The sequence below is a fragment of the Mastomys coucha genome, unplaced genomic scaffold (assembly GCF_008632895.1).
Source record: "Mastomys coucha isolate ucsf_1 unplaced genomic scaffold, UCSF_Mcou_1 pScaffold1, whole genome shotgun sequence".
NCBI classification, from domain to species: Eukaryota; Metazoa; Chordata; class Mammalia; order Rodentia; family Muridae; genus Mastomys; species Mastomys coucha.
Window position 1 is genome coordinate 29647109 of NW_022196891.1, and position 26892 is coordinate 29674000.

General features: G+C 51.0%; 1 protein-coding gene across 3 annotated transcripts in view; it reads left to right on the top strand.

The window, feature by feature from the left end:
* Pik3c2b (phosphatidylinositol-4-phosphate 3-kinase catalytic subunit type 2 beta) overlaps positions 1 to 26892 on the top strand; it is a 68319-nt gene that overhangs the window by 25099 nt on the left and 16328 nt on the right. For all 3 annotated transcript variants that reach the window (XM_031382511.1, XM_031382503.1, XM_031382519.1), the window contains exons 3-23: positions 394 to 494; positions 1445 to 1599; positions 1931 to 2051; positions 5156 to 5267; positions 5413 to 5492; positions 6581 to 6644; positions 7950 to 8096; positions 9019 to 9052; positions 10752 to 10947; positions 12010 to 12132; positions 15940 to 16107; positions 16650 to 16761; positions 18153 to 18295; positions 19384 to 19572; positions 21273 to 21366; positions 21475 to 21569; positions 22007 to 22187; positions 23108 to 23215; positions 23819 to 23911; positions 25286 to 25415; positions 26264 to 26400. In XM_031382511.1, the coding sequence (XP_031238371.1) occupies positions 394 to 494; positions 1445 to 1599; positions 1931 to 2051; positions 5156 to 5267; positions 5413 to 5492; positions 6581 to 6644; positions 7950 to 8096; positions 9019 to 9052; positions 10752 to 10947; positions 12010 to 12132; positions 15940 to 16107; positions 16650 to 16761; positions 18153 to 18295; positions 19384 to 19572; positions 21273 to 21366; positions 21475 to 21569; positions 22007 to 22187; positions 23108 to 23215; positions 23819 to 23911; positions 25286 to 25415; positions 26264 to 26400 (2583 nt within the window). The remainder of the gene's footprint in view (positions 1 to 393; positions 495 to 1444; positions 1600 to 1930; positions 2052 to 5155; positions 5268 to 5412; positions 5493 to 6580; positions 6645 to 7949; positions 8097 to 9018; positions 9053 to 10751; positions 10948 to 12009; positions 12133 to 15939; positions 16108 to 16649; positions 16762 to 18152; positions 18296 to 19383; positions 19573 to 21272; positions 21367 to 21474; positions 21570 to 22006; positions 22188 to 23107; positions 23216 to 23818; positions 23912 to 25285; positions 25416 to 26263; positions 26401 to 26892) is intronic.

The window sequence follows — 26892 nt, forward strand, 5'->3', positions numbered from 1 at the left end:
GTGTCTCTGGGAGCCTTCCCAAGAGTGCTTTGCTCATGGTGAGTCTAAGCACTGTGTTACATACTGCCTGAGTACGGCCACCCTGGGCTGCTTAGATATGTCTCCCTCACAAAGCAGGCTTGGCCACTCTTGTCCACTGCCCCAGCTTCCGTTTTTAGCCCAGACTTCAAATCCTTGTTCAGTTTGGTCTTTGGTGTCCTAGGTTGGCAGATGGTATATTTCTGGATTTCATGTGGTGTGTGTGTGTGTGTGTGTGTGTGTGTGTTCTTCTTCTTAATGTTACATGGAAAGTCCTTACACACAGGCTGTGGTTTCCCATCTGGGAGGCCCTTCCCTTCAGAGAAGGGATTCCAGAGAGGGGAAAGCGCTGAGTCAGCTGTTCTTCTTTTTAAGGTGGGCTCTGGGCCCCACACTGTCGCCAATGGCCACGAATTGTTTGAGGTCTCAGAGGAGAGAGATGAGGAAGTTGCTGCGTTCTGCCACATGCTGGATATGTAAGAACTGAAGGATGGGATGAAGGGGTATGCCTGTATGTGTGTGCGCATGTACGAGTGCGTGCGTGCGTGCGTGCGTGCGTGCGTGCGTGCGTGCGTGTATGTGTGTGTGTGTGTGTGTGGTTGGAAGGATTCTAGGTCTCTAGAGGAAGCTATCTGAGTGTGCGTGTGTGTGCGTGCGTGTGCGTGTGTGGTGTGTGTGTGTGTGTGTGTGTGTGTGTGTGTGTGTGTGTGGATTCTGGGTCTCTAGAGGAAACTACCTGATCCTTTAGGAAGGAGGAAGAGCTCTATTAAATAAAATTCCAGAGTGGGACCCTTCTCTAGCAAGTGTCTGAAGGTTTTTATGAGATCTTAGAAGTTTGCCAAGTGTGGTGGCACAGGACTTTAATCCTAGCTCTTGGGAAGGCAAAGGCAGGTGGATCTCTATGAGTTTCAGGCCAGCCTGGTCTACATAGCAAGTTCCAGGCCTGCCATGGCTACATAGTGATACTGTGTCTCAAAAACAAAGAAAAAAGTTTCATTATTTTTAGTGAAATTCCCAAGCCTTGATCAGTCTATTTGTCCTCTTGTTCAGGTCCTGACCCTCAGCTGCCCTTAGAGGCAAACACACCTCTCAGTGAAGACAAAAACTCTTGTATGGGAGGAAGGAAATCGATTTCTAACTACTTATTGCTTAAACTACTTATTGCTTAAATCCTTTTAAACTTAGTGTAGACAACTCCTTCAGGAGTTCTCACTGCTATTACACTGTGGGGATTGGATTGCGACTGAAACAGAGATGACCAGAAAGACGACAGCTTCCCAGGCTGCCACCCCACTACACCAGCCTAGCCCACAGATCAGGGGGCTAGGCTGAGTAGGGACAGAAAAGCCAGTGGGATTTTGGGCGGGAGGGGCCCTGCTCACCCCCTGGAGCCACAGTAAGGCCTTCCTCCTTTCTTCCCATACAGCCTTCGAACAGGCTCTGATATCCACGACTATTCCCTAACTGGGTGTGTCTGGAGCACTGTCACCCCGAGCCCAGAGCACCTTGGGGATGAGGTCAACCTGAAGGTGACAGTGTTGTGTGACAGTCTCCGGGAACCTCTCACCTTTACCTGCAACTGTGAGTTAGTCGGGGTTACACACACACACATACACACACACACACACACACACACACACACACACACACACACACACACACACACGAGTGTCCCTAGAGCTGAGGCAGGGAGGACGGACGGTTCAGGACTGGAGGGTTTTCTTTCTCACCCCACTCTGTAGCTTTCTGGGTACATGGTAACTTTGCTGGACCCCAAGCTGTGTGTTCATCTGCTTTATCTGACTGCCGGTGGGTACTAGAGACCACTTAGCCGGTGATAAAGGATGGAGGTAGGGAGGCTCTGTCCCAATTGCCCGATGTCACTGCCCTCGCCCTTTCGCCTTTCTTCCAGGCTCCTCCACTGTGGACTTGCTCATCTACCAGACCCTCTGCTACACCCACGATGAGCTGAGGGAAGTGGATGTGGGCGACTTTGTGCTGAAGCCCTGTGGGCTGGAGGAGTTCTTGCAAAAGTGAGTGAATGGAGCCCGGGTCTTGTGAGACTTGAGGAGACACTTGCCTTCTGGCTGGGAGAACGAGGGAGGCTCTTAGAGAGCTGTACTTGGCTAAGCTCTTTGCTGCTCTAACGTAGCCCTGCAGTCAGGACTCCTGCTTTCTGGGCACATTCCACAGCCACGTCGCACTTTTCCCGGGAGCTCCATCTTCCAGCTGGGTTGGCGGGATCCTGAGCCAAATCTGCCGTGGAAAGAGCTTGGAGCTGGGATTAAGCAAAGATGAAGTCGTCTCTGTGTGCAGGCTTCTGCTGGAGGAGAGCCGTGCATCGTATATGAGGGCAGGTTAGGGGCAGAGGCAGCTGGCTGCTCCTACTCTAGAGGGCATGCAGCCACCAGGCAGAAATGCCCTTATAGAACCAAAGGGAGACATCACAATGGCTCTTGTGGCTTTCCCTGCCTTTGGTTCCACTGGCCTGTGCAGCTGTTAGCCTCCTCCTAGGCCAGCTTCCAGCTTTCTCAGCCAGTGCCCTCTATAGAAGGCAGCCTCCCTGGAAAGTGTGATGTGGGACCGGCTAGGAGAAGCCCTCTCCACTATCCTGAACTGTGGAAAACTGGGGTGGGGTAGGCAGGGCTCCCAGCCCCAGGGCTAGGGTGATGTGGCAGCAAACTTTAGGAGTTCTGCTGCCCTCCACCCAAGCTGCCCACCATCCGTGTCCCCCCCTGGAGGAGAGAGACCTTGCGAGTAGGGACAGGCAAGACCTTTATCTCCCTCCTTAGTGGCTCCTGTGACCTGCCACTGTGCGCATTCTTCCCTCGAGCAAATCTAACAACAGGATTGATAGTCAGAACTAAAGGTTCATTTCTTGACGGATCTCTTCAGCGTTAGGGATAGTGGCCACTCGCTGGTCTCTGCATCCTCATCTGGAAACGAAGCAGGCCTGTCATGATGTAATTCCAGGGCATCCACAAATGCATTCCATGATGTGGTCACTGTAATCTCGCCTCCACTAGAGGGGCAGGGAGGGGTCCTGACACAGGGTTTCCCAGCTAGTGCTGGGGCCAGGGCTATCTATCGTGGGTAAATCCGGAGAGCACAGCTTACACTCAATTCTGGTTTTCCATTGAGCAACTGTGAATGAAGGCCTGCTCTTCAGTGTTAGGGATATAGTGGGAGTAGAGATGAGGCCTAGTATGGGTGAAATCCTGAGTTCTGTCTGAGTGTGTGAGAGACAGAAAGAACACACAGACAGAGATAGATGGACAGAGGGGATGCGAGTTAGAGTAAGGAGGACCCCCTGAGCAGTCAGTAGATACTGGCAACAAAGGACCAACTCCAGAAGAGGACTCCTGGGATTCCCAAGTACACAGATGCCACATTTTCCCTGCAGACTCCCAATCCGGGAGTCTCAGAAGTAGTAGGAATGTCAGCCGGGTGGTGGTGGCGCATGCCTTAAATCCCAGCACTTGGGAGGCAGAGACAGGCAGATTTCTGAGTTCGAGGCCAGCATGGTCTACAGAGCGAGTTCCAGGACAGCCAAGGCTATACAGAGAAACCTTGTCTCAAAAAAACCAAAAAAAAAAAAAAAAAAAAAAAAAAAAAGAAGTAGTAGTAGGAATGTCAAGTGGAATATTCCCCATGACATAACACCTGGCAGTGGTCCTTGGTCCACATCCCCATCACCCTCACCCCAGCTTGTGCTGTATAGCCAAAGCCCTTTCACAAACAAGTAGAAGTCACTGGGGGCCATAATTCCCTGGTCTACCCTGCATAAAAGCATAGCGCTGAGCCAGGCAGTGCTGGCGAATGCCTTTAATTTCAACACTTGGGAGGCAGAGGCAGGGGGATTTCTGGGTTTGAGGCCAGCCTGGATTACAGAGTGAGTTCCAGGATACCCTGGGCTATACAGAGAAACCCTGTCTCGAAAAACCAAAAAAAAAAAAAAAAAGCATAGCACTGGGTTCTGGGTGGAAAGGGCCTTCTGGAATTTCCAGAAATTTTCTAGTTCCCAAGGAAGCCCTCAGGATTGTTTCACTGAGCCAGAGGGGCCGATACTGAAGGGGAGTGCTGCTCCAGGATGCAGGCAGCTCAGTGATAAGAACCTTGAGACGGTCCTAGGGGAGGCTGGGTTTCCTGCTACCTCCCCCTCTCTACCACTGCTCTCGCTCTTCCTTCCTCACAGACCCTCCCGCGGGCCCGCCCGCCTGCCCGACAGTCTAGCCTCCCCACACCATAGTTCTCTTTTACTTTAATCTTAGCCCGTCAGAGCTCACGTTGCAGGTGCCGGGTCCCCTGAGGATGTGGAGCCTCTTAAGTCTAGGCTGTCTTGTTCATTCAGCCCCGAAGCCCTGGACTTCCAGAAGTTTCTGCATCCCTCTTCCCTTCTAATCCCCTCCATCCCCTTCCATTCGAGTCCAGATTCCCACCTCTAACCGAGGAAGGAAGTCCTTCTTCCGGCTTCTGCTACTCAGATGCTAGGGCCTGTGCCCAGAGCCGCGCTTGTCCAGCCCTTTCTTGTGGGTTTCCTTTCAGATTAAGGTGTGATTTGGGGGGAGGGGAAGAGGTTGGGCGGCAGAGGAATCAGCAGGCTGCTTCCTAGGAACTAAGGGTCTCCTGTGTGGGTGCTGAGCAGTGCGAACCACTCCTACCTTTTAGAAAGCGTGAAGACTCCTGGGGGATTCGTGATCAGGCTGGACCATGGAGGGAGGGGCGGGATGGAACTTGCTACCAGGGAATAAATAGTGCTGGAACTCTGGTCAGATTGCTTTGTCTGTCCTCAGCACCCATCGTTGCTTGGTTGTTGAAGCCAAGAAAATGGGATTTAAGCAACCACTCCCTAAAGAGTCTCTCTGTACCCCAACTCTTTACAGCATCCTGGGATGAGCCAGAGAGTTATTTGTGTAGCCCAAGGGCTAAGTGTTGTGGGTGGCTTTTATTCAGAAAGACCCAGGGCATTCCCATGAGTAAAGGATAAGACTTACAACACAGGCCTTTGCCCTTCTCCCCTCTGTCCTCCCTCCCTCCCTCCCTGTATTGTCTCTGTAAACTACCCATCCCTAAAGTACCCATCCCTCCTCCCACTGAGTCCCTAAGGCACTAATGGTCTTGTTCCCTGCCCCACCAGTAAGCATGCCTTGGGAAGCCATGAGTATATCCAATACTGCCGCAAGTTTGACATCAACATCCGGCTACAGCTGTTGGAGCAGAAGGCTATCCGGAGCGACCTGGCCCGGACGGTACGTGTTGGAAATGGCTGACACTTGTATGGGCAGGCAGAATGGGCAGAGGGTGATGCGGACCATGTTGAGGGAGTGGGGTGGGTATCCTGGGCTGAGGGAAGGGTACCATCCCTGCCTGACCAGGGCACTGTTCCTCTCTCAGGTGAATGATGACCAGAGCCCTTCCACCTTGAACTACCTCATCCATCTCCAAGAGAGGCCAGTCAAACAGACCATCAGCAGGTGAGAGTGGGTACCACCTGGGTGGAGTCGAAGCAGGAACTGGGAGGGGATGGCGTAGATATTCTTGCCCAGCTTCCAGCTAGGATGACAGATTTCTCGTAAGTCTAGAAACTTGCTAGGCATGCCCCTGTCCCAGGACACTTCTTTCTTTCCTCTCTGCCTGCCAGTGGTTCTTATCATTCCCCATGCTGTGACCCTTTATTACAGCTCCTCATGTTGTGATGACCCCCAGCCATAAAATTCTTTCATTGCTACTTAACTGTAATTTTCCTACTGTTGCAAGTCTTTTTTTTTTTAAAAAAAAATTTATTTGTTTATTTTATGTATATGAGTACACTGTAGCTGTACTGATAGTTGTGAGCCATCATGTGGCTGCTGGGAATGAAGGTTGTTCACTCCAGTCTCGGCCGTTCACTATGGCCTAAAGATTTTTATTTATTATTATATCTTAAGTACACTGTAGCTGTCTTCAGACACACTAGAAGAGAGCGTCAGATCTCATTACGAATGGTTCTAAGCCACCATGTGGTTGCTGGGATTTGAACTCAGGACCTCTGGAAGAGCAGTCAGTGCTCTTAACTGCTGAGCCATCTCTCCATCCCCCTCCCCCTTTTTTTTCTGATTTATTTATTTTATGTGAGTACACTGTAGCTGTCTTCAGACACAGAAGAGTGTGTCAGATCCCACTATCGATGGTTGTTGTGAGCCACTATGTGGTTGCTGGGAATTAATCTCAGGACCTCTGGAAGAGCATTCGGTGCTCTTAACCACTAAGCCATCTCTCTCTAGCTCCTGTTAAAAGTCTTAATGTATATTTCTGATGTACTACCCCTTTGCGGGGGGTCAAGACCCACAGGTTGAGAACCACTGCCCCAGTACATTTTCTGTCCTTTTCTAGGTGAGAAACAGCCATGAGGAAAGGATCCCCCCCCCCCCTTCCCATCTTCACAGGGCATGGAAAGAGTGGGAACTCTTTTCCATCAGGGTCTGATTCTCAAACAGAGGCGAGGGGAGGGAGAGCGGGCGTCTCCCAGGGCTGTGAATCTTTTGTGATCTCTCTTGTGATGTTTCTCACCCCATATCCCCAGGCAGGCCTTGAGTCTTCTGTTTGACACTTATCACAATGAGGTGGATGCCTTCCTGTTGGCTGATGTGAGTATATACCCTGGGACTGACCAGAGAGGAGCTCCTGGAAGTTCCTTTCTTTCCTGAGATTAGGTGGCAGGCTGTCGGTGACACCTCTTTTCATTCCTCTGGCTCTGGACAAGCAAAACAACATCTGGCTGTGGGGCAGCTGGCAAATGTGTAGGAAAGTGCTCTGTCCTTCTGTGACAGTCAAAAAAGGTGGTCTCTGATTGCTCTCTGAAGTAGAGCGGCTCCAAGCTAAGGGTTGTAGCCCAGGCTTTTTTTCTGTCAAAAGTGCATGGGAACACTGTCTTAAGATGTTCTTTTGGGCCTGTGACATAGATATTACACCCTCAGGAAAGTGGCAAGTCCCAAGACTAGATCCTTTCCCTCTTGGACCTACACAGAAGTGCCAGCCTTGGACCATTTCCCCAAATACCTTGAAGCTAAAGCAGAGTTCTTTGGAAGTGGTCTTCAAAATTCAAAACCCTTGGCAGGCATGGTGGCACATAGCTTTAATCTCAGCATTTGGGAGGTAGAAGCAGGCAGTCGAAGGTCTACCCAGTGAGTTCCAGGCTAGCCAGAGCTATATAGTGAGACCCTGTTTCAAAAAAAAAAAAAAAAAAAAAAAAAAAAAAAACAAGCAAAATAACAATCCTGTCCTCCTCAGACCAGTTTTCAACTGTAGATTCTTTCTTCTGGGGCAATATGTCTAGTTCACCCTTCTCGCACTACTAGAATCTATTCTGTCGTAGCTTCTACAACAACAGGGGCACTGATGAGCGTTCTTAGATCATTTGTGGTGTTCTGTGCTGCTTTGGGGGTTGGGTAGAAGCGAGGTGCACAGCCCAAGAGTTGCTTTAGCCTCAAGGAGCTTGTGTGGTTAAAGAAACGGAGTGTTCATCTAAAGCTATTAGATACAAGAGGGTGGCCAAGGCGGTTGGGAGGGGGAGGCCTTGTGAAGGAGTGGGTGTCCTCCTTCCTAATCTGAACTGACAGAAGTAGTCACTCAGACAGAGGAGGAGAGTTCTGATGAGAAAGCACTGGGAGCCAAAGTGTTCGAGGGGAGGGGAGAGTGCCTCGTGTCTGTGGTCATGAAGGCCTGGCCTTGACATTCTATGCTGAGTTACGAGAAGTCTAGGCGAGCAAGTGGGGGCCTCACTGTGTTTCTGGTAGAGACCTGTGTATGCTTGTGTAAGCAAAGATAAACGTCACTGCAGACTGGGAATAAAAGGCTGACAGATAGCTCCTGCACAGCCTTTGGGACTGGGCTGGGTGGGGGGAGGCAGAGAGCTGAATCACTTGCCTCACTCGCTGTACAACCTCCTACAGGGGGATTTCCCACTGAAGGCCGACAGGGTGGTCCAGTCCGTCAAGGCCATCTGTAATGCTCTGGCTGCAGTGGAGACTCCTGAGATCACAAGCGCTCTCAACCAGCTGCCTCCCTGCCCCTCACGCATGCAGCCGAAAATCCAGAAGGTATGGGAGACCCAGGTGTTTGCGGGAGGAAGGGACAGTGGCTGGCGTTCTTGGGGAACCAGGCTGTGGATGGCTGCCGCTGTCACTTGGTGGCCACATTACTAAACAGGCTCTCCTAGCAAGCAGCTAGAGTTTGGGAGGCAGAGGCAGCTGATCTCTGTTAAGCCAGACCGATTTACATAGTGAGTTCCAGGACAGCCTGAGCTACCCAGTGAGACCCTGTCTCAAGGCGAAGAAGAAATGAGATGAAACGTTCTCCTTCACTTCTGTCACTTGTATGTAAAGCTGTTCAGACCCAAGGGCTCCTGGGAAATGGATGCCAAGCCCATCCCTCTCCCTGAGCATAGAGGTCGGGCTAACTTCAGCCGCATGGGAATAACCAACTGAGCCAAGGCCAGAAAGGCTTTGCCTGTCCATCTGCTTATCTATGAGGGTGCAAATCCCAGAGCCAGGGATTCAGTGGCTCTGTGTGCAGTAAGGGCGGTCGAGCTAGCACTACAGATCCTGTGTCCCCAGCCTTTCGGGGCTCTTTCCTTAGGGTGAGCATGACTTTTTTTTTTTTTTTTTTTTTTCCGGTTTTTCGAGACAGGGTTTCTCTGTGTAGCCCTGACTGTCCTGAAACTCACTCTGCAGACCAGGCTGGCCTCGAACTCAGAAATCCACCTGCCTCTGCCTCCCAAGTGTTGGGATGAAAGGCGTTGTGCCACCACTGCCTGGCATGCATGGCTTTTTATCTGCTTACTCTGTCCACCCTGTGGCTCTGGAACAGACCATCACTCCTCCCTCTCCCTGGGGAAATGTCTGCTCCTCACATTTCAGCCCCCGCCTGGCCCAGATGAGCACAGCTGTGAAAAGCCCTACCAACCGGCAATAAAAATGGACCTGGGCTCTGTCTGACACTTGGTCTCCCTTTCCCCAACAGGATCCCAGCGTGTTGACTGTAAGGGAAAACCGAGGTAAGGGTGCTTCAGAGAGGCTGGAAACTGCCAGCCGTCAACTCAGCCCACATTGTTCTTCCTTCTTGGCCGTGTGTGTGTGTGTGTGTGTGTGTGTGTGTGTGTGTGTGTTTCCCTATGTTTCCGTATGAGGTGTGGACACAGCTGGAGCCCATATTTCTTTCCACAGATCTTTTTCTCATCATTCTTGTTAATCAGGCTTCAGGCTTATGGTGTTACTGGGAGAGAGTGGTGAGCTGGAGTAGGGGCATCGGCAAGGATGAGTTTATCTTTCAATCCAGATGGAAGAGCTCACCCTGCTAGGCTCTGATTTTTCTCTCGTCAGGCACATCCCCTTGCACTTCCAATTAAGAATAGGACTTGGGAGATGGAACGAAGGGTTTTTCCCTAGGATTCTGCCCGTAAAATTATCCTAAAACCCGTGTCTCCAGTTTTTCCTTTCTTCTTTCTTTCAAATTTTATTTTTGTATGTGCACTGTCATTTTGTCTACTTGTTATTCCTATGTGGGGATGTTAGATCCTGGTGGCAGTTGAGAGATTCCATGTGGGTGCTAGGAATTGAACCTGGGTCCTTTGGAAGAGCAGCTGGTGATCTTAACCCCTGACCTATCTCTGGCTTTCTTAAAAATGAATCCATTAGAGGCAGGTGGATTTCTGAGTTCAAGGCCAGCCTGGTCTACAGAGTGAGTTCCAGGACAGCCAGGGCTATATAGAAAAACCCTGTCTTGAAAGAAAAAAAAAAATGAATCTTTGGACTTTACAGATGAATAAATTGTCCTCTAAAGTCTTCTAAGAGCTAATAGCATTTCTTCAAGCTCTTTCTTTCTCTGTGTGTCTGTCTGTCTGTCTGTGTGCATATGTGTGTGTATCTGTATGTGTATGTATCTGTCTATCTGTCTGTGTTTGTGTGTCCACATGTGCATGGTACTAGAGATGTACAAACTCACCAAGCATTGTTTTTTTTGGTTTTGTCCAAAAAAGTCTTTGTTTAAAAATAGATTTGTTTTTATTTTCTGTGTATGGGTATTTTGCCTATATATAAGTCTGTGTGGCACATGTGGGCCTGATACCCACAAAAATCAGAAGAGGGTGTTGAATCCCTGCCCCTGGAACTGGAGTAAGAGTTGTGAGCTGTCATGGGGGTGCTGGGAATCAAATCTGAATCCTCTGGAAGAAGAGCAGCCAAGTGCTCTTAACTGCTGAGCTGTCTCCCTAGAAAATGACTTTTCACAAATAACATTGTAGCACTAAATAATGCTAAGTGTCTGTATAAGACCCACAGTTAAAGCTGAGCATCTCTTGATGAGCTCGGTGCATGCTCCTGTATCTTTCCCATCTCTCCACACATGGGTAAGCTTTGTCACAGCTATTAGAAATTGGCTGACATTTGGGGATCCCTGTCCCAAGCTGTCCCATACTGCTAGTGTCATGGCAACAGAACGGCCCCTATTGAGTCCTAATGAGTTTCCTTTCTGACCTCCCCCTTTCTTTTTTTTTTCTTTTTAAGATTTATTTATTATTATATCTAAGTACACTGTAGCTATCTTCAGACACACCAGAAGAGGGTGTCAGATCCCATTACAGATGGTTGTAAGCCACCATGTGGTTGCTGGGATTTGAACTCAGGACCTTTGGAAGAGCAGTCAGTGCTCTTAACCGCTGAGCCATCTCACCAGCCCCTGACCTCCCCCTTTCACAGAGAAGGTTGTAGAAGCCTTGACAGCAGCCATCTTGGACTTGGTGGAGCTGTACTGCAACACATTCAATGCAGACTTCCAGACAGCGGTGCCTGGGAGCCGAAAGCATGATTTGGTTCAAGAGGCCTGCCACTTCTCTGGGGCCCTGGCCTTCACCGTCTATGGCACTCACCGTATTCCCATTATCTGGGCTACCAGGTGAGTCGGGGCTGGAGTTGGGGAACCCAGGGTGGAGGGGGGCCGGAGCTCCGCTGCCTGGTGGCTTCTTCTCTCCTAACTGTGATCTTCAGTCTTAGGATGGTTGTTATTGTGTGGCATTCTGATGCCACAGGGCTAAGGGGATGAGCCTAGTACCTGGAGAGACCTTAGGCTGTATCCACCTCAGAGAGAGAAAGTCCTCTAGGAGATAGATAAGCACCTGCCAGTCCCCCAGTCCTGGCTGCCTCGGCCTCTCTGCCCCCTCCAGATCCAAAGCCAGCTGAGGGAGACAAGCGACAGATGGCCAGTTCCCAGATAGAGTGTGGCCCACGCCAGTGGCTACACTCCCCTGCAGATGTACAATGAGGGAGGTGGGGAGGGGGTGACCCTTTGTCTGGGGTTCCCTTGCAGGGGTAGGTGGAGAAGGACGTCCATTTGGTAGTCCTCAGCTCTTCTTCTGGGTCCCCAGAGTCCCGGGGCCTTGGGGAATAGGCATTTGGCCCCATCCCACCCTTATCAACCCCTCCCCCCCTCCTCCCTTTCCCCTTCTTCCTTTGTTTCTCACTTAATGTATTCCTCTGGGCGATTGGCACCAAACAAAGGAGGCAGCCTGGGAAACAGGGGCCTTCTCTGACCTCTTCTGTCAGGCACCTGTCATGAGCCACAGGGACCCCCATGTGCTGGTATTCATGGTAGCATATGTTGCTTTCCTCCCCCACCCTCCTTGCCTGCACACACACATCCACATCAGTGTGTGCCTATGTGCTGCACTGGATAGGCCAGAACTGACTATAAGGGAGAGGCTAGACAGGCATTCCTATGAACTAACCAACCAACCACCAACCAACCTCCTGTACTGAGTGTGTACCTAGACCTCGGGGGTCTAGGGCCCCCACTCAAGTAGCTGTTCCTAAGCACGCTTCCTTAAGCCTGGCTTGCTTGTCCTCACTCTGACTGGAGGCTTCATCCTCCAGAAATGCAGAGGAGGTGGAAGCTGGCATCAGGGCGGCTGAGGCTGGTTCGAAGGACGGGGTGTACTGACCCTCTCTGGTTGCTTTGCAGTTATGAAGATTTCTACCTCTCCTGCTCCCTCAGCCATGGAGGCAAGGAACTTTGCAGCCCTCTGCAGACCCGGCGGGCTCACTTCTCCAAGTACCTGTTCCACCTCATCATCTGGGACCAGCAGTAAGCTCTCCCTCAGCTCCGGGATGGCCTCAGCTAGCTTGCCTCCTTCAGGGATACCCTGGAGCGGTAGTCAGACCTGGAACTGAGCACAAGCCCGGCTTAAATCAGGTTCCATAACTATCTGTGTCCAGATAGGTCAGCCGGCTTCTTGAGTCATGTCCTGATGCTCACCTGGGGACAAGCGTACCATCTCTACCTTTCAAGTTATTAGGAACATCTAGCAGGAAGTACCCATGAAAGTTCTTTATAGTCTATAATAGGTCGTGTAAATATTACCTGCTGATTTTAAAAATACCTTTCTTGTTTTTCCCTTGCCTCTCTTAAAGCGTTTAACTGGTCTTCAGATTTTTTTTTTTTTAATTACTTCCCTTTCTCTCAACATTCTCTTAGACTAGGCAGAGGGGCTGACATACAGCTCCAAATGGAGTGTTTGACTGGCATATACAAGGCCCTGGATTTCAGCCCTAGAACAGCATAAAACCAAATCTAGAATCTCAGTACTCGGGCGGGGAGGGGGGCGGGAAGGGGGCAGAGGCAAGATGGTTGTAATTTCGAGGCCATCCTGGGCTACATAGCAAGTTCAGTCAGACCTCTCAGGAGATTCCCATCTCAATACCTACAAAAAAGGATAGGCCCGGGCGATTCTTGGCTTGTCCATCCTGGATAAAGCAGGAATGGTTGGCTAGGAGAGGAAGAATGGGCGTGAAGCCAAGGAAGAAGGCTCTGTTTCTGGCCCGCTTGGTAATCCCATGTTCTCTCTAGCTTGTTGGTGTCAAACTGAGACTTGAGAACGCCTGTTTAACCTTGAGGCGGGTGTGGGCACTGAAGGGAGACAGGCAGGTTGTGAATACAGTAACCACCAGCACAAGATGGCATCAAGTACCATTTATTAACAATAATGTGATTTCAGGAAGGAAAGCTTCAACCACACGGGACAGGAGAGAAATGAGGGGTGAGGGGACCGTAAGGGTGGCATTGCAGGTTTGTACCCTCAGTGCGTCTCTGTGCTGGACTTTATTTACCCTTCAGTCAGAAAGCTCCTTGCTTGCTGTGCCCCACCCCCCACCAAGCTTCACTTCCCCAGGCTACCTCGTCTGGGTCCTCCTCTACAGAGCAGCAAATGGAACTTAAGAGTGTGGAATGCAGATGACAGAGACAGAAGAATGTCCATAGGGAGGTCAAGGCTTCTCAAATAAGTAGTTGAAGGGTCAGGGTAGATTGTTTTATAGAAGGACTAGAGGGAAGGCATGGCCTGTTCTTCACACCTAGGTCATTCTCAGAACAGTAATGAAGTACACTTGTTGCTAACTAACAGGAGGGTAGAGAACTCCCAGCCCCCCTGCAGGCAAGGTAGTGGCATTAAGTGGCCCCCCCCCTCAGGTCTGTAATACCAGCATTCAGGAAGCTGGGACGAAACGGCTGTGAATCTGAGGGCAAATTGGACTACACAGTGAGACCTGGGTTCAGTGTAATACTGCCAAAGTCAAGAGTCTCCGTTGAGATTCTCCATCTACACTCACCACTGGACCTGTTCCCTGACAGCCCAGCCTCCCACGTGGGTATCTTTCCATGTCGAGATCTCTACCTTGTCACACAGGGCCAGGCCCTGTGGGAGGTGGTTTCTCTGTGTAGCCTTGGATGTCCTGGAACTCACACTGTAGGCCAGGTTGGATCTCAAAGAGATCCACCAGGCCTGCACCACCACTCGGCCTCTTAGCCCTCCTTAGTGAAGACCAAGGCCCGTGGGAAATAGGCAAGACATGCTGAAGTTCTGGACTCAGCTTTGAGCCAGCTATCCTCGGTAGATGGTGCTGGAATTAGACAGCCTGGAATGAAGGCAGTTCGAGGAGGGCCCTACAAGATTTAGAAGAGTTGTCAGGACACTAAGAAAACAACTTGCTCGGTAGTACAGTGTTTGCCTAGACTCATCAATACCACAAAGATGAAACAAACCAATAAATAGGAAAGTACTTGGACAGCTGAGCACGGTGGGCCACACTTAGAAGGCTAAAGCAAGAGGATTGCTATGAGTTCAGGACCAACCTAAGCTAAATGATGAGATGAGAGAGAGAGAGAGAGACAGAGACAGAGACAGAGACAGACAGAGAGAGCGAGAGAGCAAGAGAGCGAGAGACTGAGAAAGGGAGAGAGACCAAGTTTGGCCCACCGCCTACTGCTTGGTAAACAAATGCCCTCTCCTTCACGGTCTTCATCTTACCACTGAGCTCTGACCTTCTCAGTTCCTCTTTCTCTGTTCCAAGTGGCTGGCAGTGACTAATGCCCAGGGGATATTTGTATAAAAATGCTATCTCTGTTTGTTACATCAGCCAGGTCCAGTGTAGTAACTCATATCACACAGGAGAGAGAACCCCAGCTAGAGGCCCCTCTTCTCCTGGTGAGCGCGCCTAGCGCCTAGCTGTCAGTTCAGTTGCCCGGGCTTGTGAGTGGCCAAGCAGGAGCCCCACCCAGCCCAGCCCTCTGAAGGAGGTAGCCCCAGTGCTATGATGTTGGAGAAGGGCTGACAGAGAGGAGAATTTCTTAGGCCAGAAGACTTAGCTCTTCAGGAGAAGTTGTGATTCCCTTGACCAAGCCGAGGCAAAGGGTCAGTTAGGAAGGTCATTTGGAATCCCAGATATACTGAGGCCTGAGAAAGGGGAGACCTTGGCCTGCATCTCAGTATTATGGTTTTAGTCAGTTTGCCCCTCCCCCCTTCTACCCCTCTCTCCTTCCTCCCTCCCTCCCTTCCTTCCTTCCTTCCTTCTTTCCTTCCTTCCTTCCTTCCCAAGACAGGGTCTCATACTCATGCAGACTTATGTTGACCTTGAAATTCCAGCAGTCCTCCTGCCTCAGCCTTCCAAGAGTTGGGATTATGACCATACCACGGGAGTCAGCTTCTCTTCCTTTTTGGATGATCAGACCGACTCCTCTCCCTGGCTATGGGGTCAGCTGCTTCTCCCTCCCACTGTAGTAGGACATATGGGGATCAGCTTGCTCTCAAAATAGGCCTAGCAGCCGTGCTCTGTCACCTCTAGCCAAACCCAGCCTGGCATATCCCCTGGCTGCAGAAGGGACCCTAATTATAGCTGTGGGGCCCCCAGGGTAGAAGCAGCTGGGGCAGAGCGGGATTGTGCCAGTCTGCGGCTGCTGAGTGCCTCCTTTGAGTGGAGATTTCCCCTAGGAATGAGGGGCAGTGAAGAGGGAGGCTGCCTTCTCTGTGACCTCTGACCTTGGGCGTGGCCGGCTGCCCTGCCTCTGTGCCCTTTGGGTGTAGAAGCAGCTGGGCCTTGCTTGGGCCAGCCAGGAGGGTGTGGCAATGTGGACACTGGCCCAGGGACAGAAAGGTAACAGGGTGGGTCCTGGCTCTCTTTTCCCTAGCCCCCCCCCAAGCTCTCTCCACCTCCCCACACCCAAACTTCCTTACCCAGAACTCCGAGGGTGTGTCTGGGTGTGGTCCAGTCAGGACCGTGAAGAACATCTGGCCTTGAGTGCTTATGAGTGTCTTGGCCTTGCCTGTTGCCTTCCTCACTCTTAGGGAACTCAGAAAAGCTCCTCTCTTTCTTCCGATGACTCTGAGCCTATTTTGGGGTATGTCCCTGGGGGCAGATGAGTAGGTTGTTGGGGGGCGAGCAAGCTGAGTACACTGTCTTCCTAGAGGCTCTTGAGACCTGTCCTGGTACCTCTCGAGGCATACCTAGGGACATATGTGACACCCAAGTGGAAGGCTGACTCTCTCTCTCTGCTTGTACTTGACACCACCCCCACCCCAACCCCAGAAGGCTGTTGACTTTTGGTCCCCTTGTTTCCTAGGATCTGCTTTCCGGTGCAGGTGAACAGGCTGCCTCGGGAGACTCTGCTGTGTGCCACACTCTATGCCCTGCCCATTCCCCCTCCCGGGGGTTCCTCTGAAGCTAATAAGCAGAAGCGGGTGCCTGAAGCTCTGGGCTGGGTCACCACCCCTCTCTTCAACTTCAGGCAGTACGTGAGCTCCAAGAGAGCAGCTTCTGGCCTTGGAAGGGAGCAAGGGGGATGGAGATAAAGCCTGGTTGTTATACTTAGTACCCCCTGAGAAGGGTTGGCCACATGGAACTCAACTGTGAAGCTCAGAAGCCCCTGTCCCAGTAGAAAAGTCAATGCACAGAGCTGGTGACCTGGACTATCGATGTAACCCGGTAGGTGGGGGAGGGGGCATGGGAAAGCACTGTCCCTGTAATAAGTCATCTATCTGGTCCTGTCATCAGAAGGACTTCAGAGGTCATCTACCCAGGCCTCTCTGCCTCATGGAGACATCCCTGCCCAAGGCTCATCCTGGTCAGGGAGTGTGGTGAGCTCAGAGAGGCTTTCTGCAATGGGAGCCTTCCTAGAGCTTAAAGTAAGACCTGTGACCTGTGGGGATAATCCAAGGGACAGGAGTGGGGAAGAAGCTTCCACTAGAAAAGGTTTGGGGGATAAGAGAGCCGGAGAGAAACCCACAGCGTAGGCACCGGTCGTCGCCTCACCTTACCCTCCTCCTGCCTTAGAGTCTTGACCTGTGGCAGAAAACTTCTGGGATTGTGGCCAGCAACACAGGAAAACTCCAGTGCCCGTTGGAGTGCGCCTAATTTCCACCAGCCAGACAGTGTCATCCTGCAGGTGAGAACCAGCCTAGGTCCTTCACTCAGCTTTCACACAGCACCAAAGTCAGCTCCAAGGCTCCCATTGAGCTCTGGCTAGGAACTCTGGGCATGGGATGAGATAGGACCAAGCATCTCAGTGAATGGGAGAGCATGAGTTGAACGCATGTCCCCCATCCCCCAATTTCACAGCATCCTCTGAAGATAGGTCTGAGACCTTCTCCACCCATGGCTTCCCTTGCTTTGAGACCTCATACTTCTATATGAAGATCCAGTTGGGTGCTTCTCTTGGGGCCCAAGGGAAAGCATTCCCACTAGTCACTCAAGGGACCCGTCCTCTTTGGAGGGAGGGTGAGAGAGAAGCTGGCTCAATCCCGGTTCTGATTGTCATTTCTCAAGCCCATGAGATGCTGTGGTATGGAGTAGGGGACAGCAAGAGCAACAGACAATGCAGAAGAAAGATCCAGAATGCAACTCCATTAGCAGGTGGCTGTGCCTTTGGCTCTGCCCAGTCTGTGGCAGGTGCGCTTTGCACTTACTGAGTGAGCGAGCATTCTAGAACCCCTTGGAGAACTGGATCTTTCAGCTCTGATGGCCATTTTAGGAGGATGTCCATTTTGGTGGCACAGAGCAGATGATCACAGGCCCTAAAGTTAATAGAACCTTCACTCAGGTGTGCTCCCAGCCCCCAGCAGGCTACAGTGCCTCCAAGACCACACTAGGAGGACCCCAGCTTCGGCCTGGGTACTCTCAGCGGCTTACCCTAGCAATCGGGGTTTTGAAGTGGGGCTTATCCTGTCTTCCTTAAGCATCTAAATTCAGCTTCTCTCTCACTTCCCTGTTTTTCCCATCCATCCATTCTTTATTTTTTATTTATTTATTTTTTTTGAGACAGAGTTGCCCTGGCTGTCTTGGAACTTGCTTTGTATTCCAGACTAGCCTCAAATTCTCAGAGATCTGCCTGCCTCTGCCTCCCAAGTGCTAGGATTAAAGACTTTAACCCACCACCACCCCACCCCCAGCCCATGTTCCCTTTTTTTGAGGGGAAGGTTTGGGTGAAACAGGGCCTCTCTATGATTGCTGACTAGCCTGGAATTTACTGTGTAGATTGGGCTGACCTCAAACTTGCAGCAATGCTCCTGCCTCAGCCTTTCCAAGTGCTAGGATTACTGGCATGACCCACCACACGAGGTTTCTTATGGTTTCCTTTCAATGTTTGCTGAAAGTTACGGCTGGAACTTTGGGGATGACCATAGGCTTCGGGGTTATTTTACCAAGAGCCTCAGGGAAGGGGAGTTTGGAGGCAGGAGCAGCCTGGGAGAGAGTAGCTGGGACCAGGAAACAGCTGCCTCCACTGACACTGCCTCTTTCCTCTCCTTGCTGCTTCTGCTTCTCTGATCCTACCCCAAGATTGACTTCCCCACCTCGGCCTTTGACATCAAGTTCACCAGCCCCCCTGGAGACAAGTTCAGCCCCCGCTATGAGTTTGGCAGTCTCCGGGAGGAGGACCAGCGCAAACTTAAAGACATTACGCAGAAGGAGTCCCTATACTGGTGAGGCCCAGGACACCTCCATATGTAGTGCAGTATTACTTCTCACTGTCTGTCCGTATCTGCCTGACCTCTTACCTCCCAGCATCTAGGCTGTGCCATGGTGCTTAAGGACTGGAAGTAGTCATTGAAAAAGTCATTTCTAAGAGAAAGAAAGGAAGGAAGAAAGAGAAAGAGGAAAAAGTCATTGCTACCACTTGACAATGGTGGCAGCCCCGGACTTTTCTCTACTTGACACTAGGGAGAGTGGATAGGGCAGGTCAGGAAATAGGATCCGAGAACGTCCAGCACCACACTAGTGAGTGACCTGCCACTACCCCGGTGACAAGGCTTGGTTCTGGTGGGGCAGCTGGCTGCCGTCTTCTCCCTGCCCCCCACCTCCTTCTTCCCCCTCCACACCAAAGGCCTTTGCATTTTTCTGGCCTTGTCACATTCCAAAAAGGATCAGGTGTCTTGGCAGGCCGGCAGCTCCCAAGAGTAAAGATGTCCAGGGTGATCTCATCTTTGGAGCTGCTGTGTCCACCAGGACTGGAGAGGGAGGGGTGAGTGAGGAGAGTCAGGGCTCTCGATCATCCTAGCCACCTCTCTGGGCTGTGCATAGCCCTGGTCATATGCTGGGTGTGGGGGGGAACAAGCGAGGCAAACCTCCCTGCCCCCAGCCCACTCCTCACCCCTCATTTCATTAGCCATCAGTTCCAGTCTTCCATTAGACACCTGATCTCAGGCGTGTCCCAATTAGCTACAGACCCCATAAAGCAAAGAGAAATCCCAAGAGGTTTCACAGCTGACCAAACCCTGACAGGTGCTGCCCACTGCCCTCTAGTGGCTCTACTCGGAAGTAGTGCCATCAGGGCATCTCCTGGTCTGGTATTGGCCTATCAAAGGTGAGATGTGGACCCTGTTCTCCAAGCTTGCAGTCATCTGTGATCATTTAAAAAATACCCAAATGTTTAATTTCTGTAGACATTCTGACTCAGCTGTCATTGGTGTGAGACCTGGTCGCCAGGTGATAATGTTGGGTAGTATGTGCGGCAATTCTTTCGGAATGGCAGTTCTGTGCGCTCGGGCTCACTCTGCCGCTCTCGCCATAGGCTCGCTGATGCTGACAAGAAGCAGTTGTGGGAGAAGCGCTATTACTGCCACACTGAGGTGAGCTCGCTCCCCTTGGTGCTCGCCAGCGCACCCAGCTGGGAGTGGGCTTGCCTGCCGGACATCTATGCTCTCCTGCAACAGTGGACTCACATGAACCACCAGGATGCCCTGGGACTCCTGCATGCCACGTGAGTCATAGCTCCTACTTGTCCCGGCTCCAGCACTGCCATCACTGACAGGCCAGCTCGGGGGGAAAGCCGTGTCACAGACGTGAGCACACGGGGCTTTTCTACTCTTCCTTTTTCCTTTGTCTCATTGTCCTCTAATCTCGTAACTTGAGTATCCCCATGTGCAAGTCACCTAGAGTCCACCGCTGGCTTCTCATCTGCACACGTCATGAGGTGCGTGAGTGCTTGCCCATCCACACTCCGCACAGAGTTCAACTGTTATAAATACTTCGGCAGAAACTTTTTGTTAAACAGACAATTTTGACTGGATGATGGTGGATCCATCATCCCAGCACTCAGGAGGCAGAAACAGGTAGATCTCTGTGAGTCTGAGGCCAGCCCGGTCTACAGAACGAGCTTCAGGACAGCCAGGGCTACACAGAGAAGCCCTATCTTAAAACAAAACAAAACAAAAACAAACAAACAAAAAAATCCAGATGTTTTTTGTTTTTGTTTTTGTTTTTTAAAGATTTATTTATTTTATGTGTATGAGTACACTGTAGCTCACAGTACAAATGGCTGTGAGCCATCTTGTGGCTGCTGGGAATTGAGCTCTGGCCCCACTCACTCTGGCCCCGCTATACTCCAGTGTAATTCACTGTAGCTGTCTTCAGGCACACCAGAAGAGGGCGTTCGATCTCATCGCGGGTGGTTGTGAGCCACCATGTGGATGCTGGGATCCGAACTCAGGACCTTCGGAAGAGCAGTCAGTGCTCTCACCCACTGAGCCATCTCGTCAGCCCATTGGTTTTTGTTTTTAAGACAGAGTCTCAATGTGTAGCCCTACCTGGCCTGGAACTTGAGTTATAGACGAGGTTGGCCTTGAACTCATAGAGAGCTGCCTGACTCTGCCTTATGAGTGCTGGGATTGAAGATTTATACCACTGTGCTCCAGCAGCATGCACATTATTAGTAGAACTTGGGGTTCTTTTTTTTTTTAGGCAAAATTTACATATAAAAAATACCCACATTCATCCAAAGTCTTAACAGATGCTCTCCCTTATCAAGCCCAAATCTTTATCCCTCTTCCTTTTTCTCCTGAAGAATTCTTAGGGTCACAGGGCTCCCAGCTTGAGACTCCTCAGCTGTCTTTTCTGGATTGTACTTCGGCTCCCTGGTCTATTTCTTGCCAACTCAGTAATTAAATTGTACCTGTGGATGAGACTTTTTGAGGTTGCATCTTTGCTAATCCCCGAGAAACTCATTTCCCAGGTTTTCTATTGGCTTATATAAAACCCCACAGTTCTCAACTGCTTGCCTGGCAGGCTTTGTATTATAGGATGTTGCCCCGAATACATGCCTCACCCACTCAAGGGCTCCTTGAATTTCTAACCCGGTGTGGTGGGTTAAGGAAGAGCTTTGGGCATGGAGTGGAACACTTTATTTTATTTTCTTTGAAGTGTCCAAGGAATGAGGAAGGTCATTATCCTGTTCCTCCCTGCCTAAGGGAGACTCTGTCCGAGGGTCCATGGGGAAGGACCATCCCTAAGAACTGCCTCCACTTCCACCCCCCACCCCCCACACCCCCGAGATGCAGATCTTGGCAGGGGAAATGACATTTCCTGCTCTGTGCCTCTGACACCCAGGCACAAGGGTTTGTGGGCTCCCATCTGAGTCACAGCCGGTAGTGAGGATTGTCAAGACTCTAAACTCTTTTGCAGCTTCCCGGACCAGGAGGTACGCCGGATGGCCGTGCAGTGGATCGGCTCCCTCTCAGATGCCGAGCTGCTGGATTACCTGCCCCAGCTAGTACAGGTACCAGGCCGTGCAGTTCCCGTGCTACCTCTGATCTCAGGAGCCAAGTTCCCAGGGACACTAGTCAGTGTGGTTAATAAAGTCTCATGTTTGCTTCCTTCTGAACAGGCCCTAAAGTATGAGTGCTACCTGGATAGCCCCTTGGTGCGCTTTCTCCTGAAGCGAGCCATCTCTGACCTGCGAGTGACCCACTACTTCTTCTGGTAAATTCATGGGAAGGAAGAAAGGAGGTAGACAGGATCCTTAGGCTAAGACTGTCTTCCCTAGGGTGGGCCAGAGGAAGGAGCTAAGAGATTAGGCTCCGATAGGTTGCTGATCTACCCTGTGGCCCTGGTCTACTACCTTTCCTCAAGGGTAGGTCTCAGTTCACCATATAACTCTGCGAGTATCATCTATATCCCACTTCCCTATCACCCATGGCGGAAGTATAAAGGTAAGGCGAGCTATAGAGGGGCTTCAGCTCAAAGACAGGGTAGATAGTCAAACTGTATTTTCCCTTGAAGAATGGGGGTGGGGGATGCTTTCTGAATCGAGGTAGGATATGATCCATTCTTTCCTAGCTCAATGCCATGGGGAGTGAGTGAGCGAGTGAGCGAGCGAGCGAGCAAGTAGCGTGACCCCCACTTGCCCTGCCTTGCAGGTTACTGAAGGATGGGCTCAAGGACTCACAGTTCAGCATCCGCTACCAGTACCTGCTAGCAGCCCTGCTGTGCTGCTGTGGCAAGGGACTGAGGGAGGAGTTTAACCGCCAGTGCTGGCTTGTCAACACCCTGGCCAAACTGGCCCAGCAGGTCCGAGAGGCCACCCCATCTGCGCGCCAGGTGAGTGGGCAAGGCTGGCTCTCCCTGTCCCTGTTTCTAACTGAGTCTTGTGTCACCAGGAGTTTACATCTCACAGGTGTCCTGAGCAACAGGACAGACCATGACTTGTCTCCCATTTAGAAACTAGAAAGAGGTGGTCGGCCGGGCGGTGGTGGCGCACGCCTTTAATCCCAGCACTTGGGAGGCAGAGGCAGGTGGATTTCTGAGTTCGAGGCCAGCCTGGTCTGTCTACAGAGTGAGTTCCAGGACAGCCATGGCTACACAGAGAGACCCCCGTCTCGAAAAGCCAAAAATAAAAATAAGAAAAAGAAAGAGGTGGTTGTAACCCGCAGACCTAAGCAGACAGTCCCCAAGCTGGCCACAGCTCATGAGTGTGTTTTGTTTGCCTCATTAAATATTAGAGCTTTGGCTTAGCTGTTTTCCTTCTAGGTTAGGCGTGCTTGTGTATGCTGTCTATTGCATAGGCACATTCGGCAGGTGAGGACTAGGATTCAGTCACTTCTCTGTGGGGAACTGTGGCTCAGGGCTGAGACAGGTAACAGAAAGGGACACTGCCATACCAGCAGTGCTTCTGATTTCCGACATTTATAACTTGAGAGGTTTCTGTATGGAAGTCTGGATTGTTAGCTGTTCTAAGCAAAGCCCAGGTAGGATTTTACCTCATGGGATGTCCCTGCTCTCCATTCTATGCCTGCTTCTTACGTTCTCCTGAAAGTCTTGCTCTGTGGAAACTCAGGGGTGCTTCTGTGCATTGAGCAAGTCTGGGGCCCAAGTGGGTGATTGCCTGCCCCAGAGTTTCTCAGAAGTCGTCCCTGTTATCCAGGCACAGGACTCGGTGCCTTCCTCTGGGAGATACCTGGCTCTGAGTGGAGCCTCCGGGCCTCACACTTCATCCCTGCTTTCCCCCACTCCCTCTGAAGGGCATCCTTCGTCTGGGCTTGGAGGAGGTGAAGCAGTTCTTTGCCCTCAATGGTTCGTGCCGTCTGCCGCTTAGCCCCAGTCTGCTGGTGAAGGGCATCGTGCCCAGGGTAAGTAGCTGCTAGATGTAGAACTTCAAAGACTGGGGCATACTTGAGTGGGGATGAGGGCCTCCTTACCCTGTCTTAGGAGAGGAGGGAGGAGGGCAAACAGCTGACCTCTTCCCAGCCCGACTATGTGTGGGCTTGGCTTGACAACTGTAACTGTGTGCAGGGCAGAGGAACTGGGGCAGAGGCTACGTTTCCCTGGTGATACTGCGGATGGCAGCTCTTGGCCATGTACCTCGACTCACTGTCCGGCACTGGTCTTTTTGTCAGTTCTTACGTTCCAACCTCACAACCCTGAGGCAGTTGGTAGTATTATGAACATGTAGGACACGAGATTTACCAGAAGTCACAAACGAGTTAAGCTGCACACAGAGTGATGGGAAGGGGTGGGCAATCAGATGGTAGAGCCACCAGTTCTAACAACCTAAGCCAAGATGAGGGACTCGAGGAAAGGGACTCTGAGTTCCTGGGAGATCTGGGAGATGCAATGAACACATCCTAGGCAGACCAGCAGCAAGAAGGTAGACAGCGTCCTGGAAAGAGGGTATTTCCCTTCCTGGCTGTGGATCACACTGACATTGGTCACTTGCCCCCTCTACTGTACAGGACTGCTCCTACTTCAACTCCAACGCGGTCCCCCTCAAGCTTGCCTTCCAAAATGTGGATCCACTGGGTGAGAACATCCGAGTCATCTTCAAGGTGAGAGTACAGATTCGGCAGGCTTGGCGGCACGTGCCTGAAATCTCAGCACTTAAGAGGCTGAGGTAGAGGGAGTACCATGAGGCAAGCCTGGGTTATGTAGTGTCTTCCAAGCCAAGCTGAGCTAGATAATGAGACACTGTTTCAAAAAAAAAATGAAGCAAAACCAATACTATACTCATGCCTGGTGGGATGAAAATAGGGAGAGAAGAGAATGCTCAAGCCTGGCAGGAGAGGCCTGGACCGTTCCTATCCTCCTCCCTCCCCCTCCTCCTCTTCTTCCCCCTCTTCTTCCCTCCCCTTCCTCCTCTTTCTCCTCCTCCTCCTCCATTCCCCTTCTCCTCCCACCCCCATTGCTGGGGACTGAGCTCAGGGCCTTAAGTGTACTAGGCAACAGTTCTGCCTTAGAACCACATCCGCAGTCCACTTGTGCTAGCTACCCTTTTAATATTGGAAAGGCTAGCAGGTAAAAGGGGATTTTGATAAATTCTGCATAGCCCCAGCACTGTTAGGAGAAACAGAGGTAATCGATAGCTCAGAGTATGGGAGCACTTTCTGGGAGGTGGGGCTACTCCCACAATGCCATAGGTAAGGTGGTAATCATATTCTAGTAGAGGATGTGGCTGGGTGCTGGAGAATTTATATGAGGTACCGGTTAGACCAGATGAACCTCACGTTCTCCCTTCTGACTGGCTCCTCTATGGTCACGAGAAAGAAGCAAATGATAGTGCCAGAGTATATGGTATATGCTGCAGGGGGTGAGGGGCAGGCAGCACAGAGTATATGCTTCTGGAAGTGGGGGAAGCAGGCGACACAGAGTATATGCTGCTGGGGGCCAGGTAGGCAGTACCCACTGGGGGTTCAAAAACAGAATCTATGCTTAGCATTCACCGGCTCTTGGTTCAATTTCTAGCACTCAAAACGTAAAATAAATATACTCTGCGACTCAAACCTTATAGTGCACATTTGCTGTATACTACAGCTAATTCCTGATCCGGTATAAACATTCACATTTTTTAAAAGGCCTGGGGAACCAGACATGAGGGTCTATACCTGTAATCTAGCACTCACAGGCCGAGGCATGAAGACCGGCGATCAAGACCAGCCTGAGCCGCACAGAGTCCTTGTCTCAGACCAACAGGCTTAGTTAGTGATCAGAGGAGTTTCTTGTAGAAGAGGAACCATAATGGTCATGCAGGAATGTTGGGGTGGGGGCACACAGCAAGGGACAAACAGCAGTGTCCTCTCTCCTGCTCCTTGACCTCCAGTGGAAGTGCAGTTTCTCCCTGCCACAGGACTTTGGAATGCTGTGGGGTTTGGAAGGTGGCGGGAGGGAATGGAGGTAGATTTTAATCGCTCTTCTTCCTTATCCAGTGTGGGGATGACCTCCGCCAGGACATGCTCACCCTGCAGATGATTCGCATCATGAGCAAGATCTGGGTGCAAGAGGGGCTGGATATGCGCATGGTCATTTTCCGCTGCTTCTCCACGGGTCGAGGAAAAGGTCAGCGGGGAGTCGGGGCAGGCCATGCTGTCTGCCTGTTTCCCAACACGAACAATGGAGAATAGAAGGGCAGGGTTATTCCATGAGAAGATGTGGGGTGACTTGAAAAAGGAAAGTAAGGGAGAGACTGTTGCAAAACAAAACAAGAGTTGGAGGCATAGCAACCTCTGTGGACTTTGGATCCTGATCAAACAAACCAATTGTAGTTTTGAGATGGCTGTAAGAAATTTGAAAATCAGCTGTCTTCAAGGGCCACTGTTCGTTTTTTTTTTGGATATGACACACACATGGTTATTGTGTAATTGTTGATGATACTTAAAAGTATTTATGCACGAGATGGCACATCTAAAACACCAGCTCTCAGCTAAGGTGCAGGATCAGAAGTTCGATGCCAGCCTGGGCTACAGAGTGAAACCCTGTCTTGCTTTGTGGTACTCCAGCTAGAGCCCCAAGAAACAGGAAGCTAGCTAGGTAATGGAGGTGATACGAGATTAGTAAGTGTTGATGGTCATTGAAGCTGGGTGGTGGTTACATGAGCATTGATTTAAAAAAAAAAAAACAAAGACTATACCACCTTCATTTTGGTTCTATATATATTTAAGAGTTCTATAGTAAAATTTGAAAAGGGGGGGAAAAAAGAAACATTGTGAACTATAGAAGCATGGGGCCGGTCTAGACTATGTGATGTAGGCGTGGCCTTCTGCCCATCATCCATCATGTGTGTATCCCTCCTAATAGCAGACTTTGTCCAAAAGCCCTGGAACTTAGCTCATGGGAAGCATCTACCCCAGCTGTAGTAGACTTCTTCCCTCTGTTCTGGAGCGTAAGCCCGAGCCCTTCTCTCTCAGGGATGGTGGAGATGATACCCAATGCGGAGACGCTGCGCAAGATCCAGGTGGAGCATGGGGTGACCGGGTCCTTCAAGGACCGTCCCCTGGCCGACTGGCTGCAGAAGCACAACCCTGGGGAGGATGAATATGAAAAGGTAGGATTGACTCAGAAGCTCAAGCGCTGAGGCTGTGTGCCTGACTGTGGCGTGTGGCTCGGCTCCTACCGGACCTGCAAGTGCACGGATGAGCCAGCTAGGCTTTGCTGGGGGAAAAAGCTGAGGGAAGGGTGTGCTCTTTGAGAACCTATGCTTTTGTGTAGGTGGGTCAGGTGACTATTGTAAATTAACACTATTCTCTGATATTGGTCAGACAAACTTTCCTTGGGTCTTACGGGGTGGGGGCAGGGGACAGCTTTTGAGAGCTTGACTATATCCATCCTAACTATGGTTATCCGGGCCAGTTTCCCTGGAACTCTCAGGGGGCTTTAGTGATGCTGTGGAGAATTCAAGATGGCAGCAAGAGGCTTTGGCTGTCAATTTAATCCAGCCCCTTGCTCCAAGCGGTGGAGGCCTTAACTAGAAGCCAAGATGGTGGCTATTGGTGCGACTAACTGGAGAGCAAAGAGGCCTGGCTGGCCCCAGGCTATA